The following is a 6,139-nucleotide window of genomic DNA, read 5'->3' as shown; positions in this document are numbered from 1 at the left end:
CAAACATGTACCATGATATCAAATATCTTTCTGCATATCTGGAAACACTCCACTGAAGACAGTATCAGCTTTGCTCAGTGCTGAAGAATGATTCAACAATACTGCATGAGAAAGCAGAAAACTGTGATAAAAATGATAAAAGTTGGGTCATTGTTGGTATTTTTGGAGCAGCATAGTCTGGCATTATAGTATATAAATAAAAATGGATAAAGCTTTCTTTAGTTGCTTCTTTTCTCAATTATCTTCCTTTGCTTCTTTCAAGGAATGTGATATGTACTTAAACAATTTTTCATGTTTCATGATTACCGAATGAACAAACAAAGATATAGAAAAAGGCAGTCCATGAAGCACAATATTCTAAAGGTAACTCTTATCCTAATTGGTATATGCATCATGATAAACAAAAAGCATTGGTAGAACTGACCAGCCTACACATCCCATGGCATTTAGTGGGCACATATAACTTGGTTTTCATGTAACATGGATAAATTTAAGCACCTCAAAATATAGAATGACCTCTGTCCATGATAAAAGAGTCTTGCCCCCTAATAACAAGATAACAAGGTGTTTTAACTGACCATTCATTACTGGTGCCTTCTATCAGAGCACTTCATTGAAAAGTCAAGGCAAATACTTTTGTAGATATCCAAATGTTGGGTATTGGGGTGTGTGTGTGCGCACACATGCCTGCATGCATGGGAAACATGAATGTTTACAATCCTGTGAAAAGATGACAAGGCAGATGTGAATATTTTCTACATGGCTTTCTGATTAATTTAAAGTAAATAAAATTAAATCACCTTTGTTGGCTGTAATCAATAATTCCTGTACACTTTCTCTTAACAATTCTTAGAGATATATTTACTGGTGCAAAAATAGCCATCTGCTAATGCTGCCCACCTATGTCAGAGAATCAGAGCTAGCAAATGCACTGACTTTGAGAATAAATTGATAAAAAGAGATTTGGCATAGACCTCCTCAAAAGAGTCATATTAACACAAATATATCACCTTCACAGGCTGTAAACAATATATCAAAAATGGAGCTCTATTTTTTGCCTTCCTTGCCATCTTTCCCTTTGTCTTCCTTTTCTGTTTTGTCTTTTTCATATTTCTCTCTGTCTGGTTTTGTTACACTGTCATATGAAGGTGGAGAGACAGTGGATGGAGTTGCATCTGTTTTTTCTGGACTTGAGTTCTCATTAACATTATCAAAAACCATATGTTCTTTATTGGGCAAATCATCATCTCTGTCACCATCTTTGATGTATATACTTGATATATTTTTGACATGTTGCCGTAAGCGGTAACGTCTGTAAGCACGCTGAATAACTGTAGCAGACACATCCTCTTGCTTTCTTTTTAGTGTAGTTGTGATGGGCTCATAAGACACTTTAGAAGGATTTGCAGACATGAACCTTTCTTCCATCTGTGAACGAAGAGAGTCCATCTCTCCACCTTCCCCCAAAACACGCTTTGTAAAAGCAAATAAGATGTCAAGGCAGTGGATCCTGTCCCCACTGACCATGGGCAGGTCCATGGCAATGAGCTGGACTTTGTTTGGTTTTGCTATGAGAAGAGGAGGATCCAGTGCAGCTGCAAAGTCAGAGAGTTTGCTATATTCTATAAATTGAGTCGCATCTGGATCAAACTTCTCCCAAACCTCATAGAACATCTCAAAATCGTCCTCACTCAGGGGCTCAGTACTTTCTTCAGTAGCAACACTGAAGTTCTCCAGGATGACAGCGATGTACATATTCACCACGACCAGAAATGATATGATGATGTAACTGACAAAATAGAATATCCCGACAGATGGGTTCCCACAGTCTCCTTCAACTGAGCTTCCAGGGTGAACTTTTTTGGGGTCACAGTCCGGTGGTGCACTGTTGAGGATAGGCGCTAGCAATCCATCCCAGCCAGCAGAGGTGGTAATCTGGAACAGGCAGATCATGCTGTTGCCAAAGGTCTCAAAGTTGAACATGTCATTAATTCCAGCTTCCTTTTTAACATAGGCAAAGTTGGACATTCCAAAGATGGCATAGATGAACATGACCAGGAAGAGCAGGAGGCCGATGTTAAACAGCGCAGGAAGGGACATCATCAAAGCAAAGAGCAGCGTGCGGATCCCCTTGGCCCCTTTGATCAGACGCAGGATTCGGCCAATCCTGGCAAGACGGATCACTCGGAATAGGGTAGGGGACACAAAATACCTTTCTATCAAATCTGCCAGAAACATACCTGGTGAAGAGTGAAGGAGTAAATGGTAAATATTTAAATATCTATGCTACAGAAAATCATGACTCTAAATAGTTTTATGCGCCATTTTATCTCTTGTGATTTCAGGATTTTTATTTTATATTGAAGACAATATAACAATCCAAGGATTGAGGAATCCCACAGTAAAATGACTAGACTTAACCACTGTGACAGTTTTTCTCCTTTAGTAGGTTTGTGAACCTTATTTTTTTTTTCATGCACAGTTTTTTAATTTGTAAGGGTAGAAAAATTAAAGTCACATAGTAAAATGCTAAAAAGAAAATATAAATCACCTGAAATATCAACCAACCATTAACTGCTGTTAGTATTTTGTTTAGGATCACTCCATTTTTCTATGCAAGCACACAAACATATACAAATGTAAGCATGATAAGAGAAGGGTTTTTTTTGTCATCTGTGTTAGTTATTTCGTCATATGTTATGGAGGTATTTCCATATAAATGACAACAGAACAATCCCCTATAGCTGTATAATGTTCTGTCAAAGTCACCATATATTGAAGAACTTTATGCTGTTTCCAATTGTTTTGACTGAAATGAATATCTAAGCAGGTGTATTTTTTTCTAGTTGCATGAGCATTTTTTGATAATAATAGAAGGTAGGTGAAACAGTATATTTAAATTTTTGTTATATATATTGCAAATCTACCTCCAAAAAGTTCATAGAAACAAACTTTCCTAATGACAGTCTATGACAGTGCTCCCACTTCACATGCTCACCAGTGCTGTTTTCGTCTTCATAATTTTACCAAAAATATCTCTGTGATGTTTGAAACATCTCAGTATTGTGGCATTTTTTTGGGGAAAAATAATCCACATTTTATTAATTTATTGGACACTTGTATGCTTGTTGACTATTTTCAGCTTTCTCCTTTTGGCCTGGTCTAGTTCTTTGAATATTTTTCTGTTGGGAGATTTACTTCTTATTGATTTGTGAGGAATATTTTTTTATTACAAGTAATCCTTCGTTAGCCATAAATGTTACATTAACAATTTCCTTGTTTTTAACATGTTTTTCAACTTTTTTTCTTTTAATTTGGTGGCGGTAGTGATTTTTTCCTCCATAGAATAAATATTTTGATTTTTATGTGGTCATATCTATTATTTTGTCTCAAGTGAGTTGTTTGTCATGAATAGAAAGGACTATTCAAGCTCATGGTTATAAATCTACTTCTACTAGAATACATTTTTACACATCAATTAATCTTGATCCACGAGATCTTTTAACTGAGTAACTTAGTAATTCTCTATATATTGAAGCTTAAATTAGGATTATTTATTTGAATCTATTACTTCATCAATGTAATAACAATCTTTAATATCCGGCAATGTAAGTCACCCCTCATTACTCTAATTTTTCTTCCAGATGAATTTTAGAATCATTTAGATTTATGTTGCCAATTTATTATCCCACTCATACTCTCATTGGGATAACACTCGATTTATTATTTAAACTTTCTTTTGTTTCTGTTAGTTTTCCTCATAGAAGTCTTATACATTGCTTATTACAGTTATTTCTAGGTATTTTTCTTTATTTTTATTGGAATCATGAATCAGATTTCCTTAGATATATTTTCTAATCTTTTGGTCCACATAAACAATTATTAACATTGGTTCATGGTTCATGCAATTTAAAATCTGCACCTTCTGAACTCTAATTGAATCCATCTTATTGGTTGATTTTCTTGCATTTTTAGAGTACCACAGTAAGACGTGAAACTGATCATTTGCTCCATTGTTTAAAGATATGTACCTCTCTGTTTTCTGATCTAATTGGATCAGCCAACACTGTTCCAAAGAGAAGTGATAGAGGGATATTCCTTTCTTCTTCCTCTCTTCTGCTTGTTGTTAATGTGTGATTCCTACCTAAATTTTAATTTTTCTTTTATTTTTTTCAAAAATTGATTTTGAATGCTTATTCTAAGTTGCAGTACTCAATATGGCAGTTTTAGGTTATAGTACTTTCAACCTTTCTGAGTCTCCGTGTTTCAGCATCTCTAGGTGAGTTTGTATTAAATAATCTCCACAATCTCTTCCTGTCTAAAATTTATAATTATAAAAACGAATGCAAACCTACACTACTGGGCAAGGCATGTACAAATAATGAAAAAGAAGATGACAGGAAAACAGCTATGATAATGAAACAAGAGGAAGTATAAAATCAAATATTGTGATTCACAGATGTGTCTACGGTTGGTTGAAAATGATTACAGACTTGACAAGTATGAAGCTGTAAGAAATGAAGCTGGCATTTCTTCATACTTTAACTTCACTTTGATTTCAGGGAGAATTTTCAATCACCAATATTCTGGCTAGTTATATTATCATTAGTCAAGGGATAGTTCTCATATATGCAAAAACTAGAAATGATTTCAGATTCTACATTTAGATTTATATTGCCAGTTTACATTGGTCTAAAACATACCTATCTACCTACACATTTGCTACGTTTGTGAAAGGTATCCTGGAAGTCAGACATCAAGGGGTATTATGTGCTTCCAACAAATAGAAAATGTATCCTTTAGGCTCATAACTTGAACCTAGGAATTCTGACAGATGTTTTTATTTTGTTTAGTTTTGCTTTAAAGGTTACTTCATTTTTTTTCAGTGTTACTCAAAAGTAGGTTTATGTTCATGAATTCAGAAACTTCTCTGAATATATGTGATGTTTAGTTTGATTCAAAATTAAAATCTGATTAATAAATGGTCTTACCTACAATGGAGAGAATTACAACCACAAAATCAAAGATGTTCCAGCCTACAGTGAAGTAGTAGCATCTGAGAGAGATCAGTTTCAGCACACATTCTCCAGAGAACAGGATAATAAAAACCACATTGATCCAATATAAAACTTCAGTCATGTATTCACTTTGTCCCTCTTTTTCTACCATCATGGTTACCATGTTGAGGCAGATCAGAACCATGATGGCTATATCAAAAGCTTGGTTTGTTACTAGGTCAAAGATACATCCTTGGAATTTGTTCTGCAAAGAAACAAAAATGATAGGAAATTGTTCAGTAAATTTTCCAAGTAGTATCCATAAATGATTACATTAACAAAACAAATTTTAAAGATATCTGTCTTCAAAACTTGCATAAATTATCCTTGGTTATAAGTTCTTGCTTTGTTTAAGGAATATTATCAATGGGCTAAATCTAAGTCAGAGTACATGACAACTTGTTGTTGACTTTCAGTGTACCACAATTCTTCAATTAACCTTGTAAACTAACGTTTGCTTTTAAGCATATCCACCCTAGTATGTCATATAGGAATTGCCAGGATTACAAGGTAGTTTTTTTACTAAGAAACTCTGAGAAAAAAGAAAAGAAAATCTCAGTTCCATTACCTAGAGTGTTTCAAGGTAATAAAATGACATCTCTAAATTTCTACTTTGTCACATTATTTTGAGTAATGTGTTGGCATTGTCTTACACTGGTATTACTGCTATAATATCAGAGATCTATACTTTCCTGTCTCTTCCATGTATAGAATATATACTTCCAAACATATCCATATTTAACATACCACTTTTCTTATCAATCTCACTGAACAGTACTGTGCTTTTCATGAAACTCAATTTCAAAATCACTTTATTGGTTGCATAGGCAAGTTTTAAGACACTCTATCAAGATCAAGTAGGGTACTGAGAAAATTAAATACTAGAGCTTCAAATTCATAGATTATGGTTCTGTAGGTCTGGGTGAAACCTGGCCATGTGTCCATTTAAAAAGTGCTGGATAATCCTCATGTAGGCAGCTGGTACTAAACATATTCCCATTTTTAGGATGCTCTGTCTTCATCCACAACTTTGGTCTACAGTGTTATACAAAACAGAAATTGAGATACATTATAATGCATTT

General features: G+C 34.3%; 1 protein-coding gene across 3 annotated transcripts in view; it reads right to left on the bottom strand.

Annotated features, from left to right (window-relative positions):
* Window positions 1-1,047: 1,047 nt before the first annotated feature.
* Window positions 1,048-6,139, bottom strand: part of SCN9A (sodium voltage-gated channel alpha subunit 9) — an 89,821-nt gene continuing 84,729 nt past the window's right edge. For all 3 annotated transcript variants that reach the window (XM_068966862.1, XM_068966863.1, XM_068966861.1), the window contains 2 exons: window positions 4,992-5,262; window positions 1,048-2,240 (listed from right to left, as the gene is read on the bottom strand). In XM_068966862.1, the coding sequence (XP_068822963.1) occupies window positions 1,048-2,240; window positions 4,992-5,262 (1,464 nt within the window). The remainder of the gene's footprint in view (window positions 2,241-4,991; window positions 5,263-6,139) is intronic.

The sequence above is a fragment of the Capricornis sumatraensis genome, chromosome 3, assembly GCF_032405125.1.
Source record: "Capricornis sumatraensis isolate serow.1 chromosome 3, serow.2, whole genome shotgun sequence".
NCBI lineage: Eukaryota > Metazoa > Chordata > Mammalia > Artiodactyla > Bovidae > Capricornis > Capricornis sumatraensis.
Note: the sequence above shows the minus strand (reverse complement) of the source record. Positions and strands in the feature narration are given on the sequence as shown.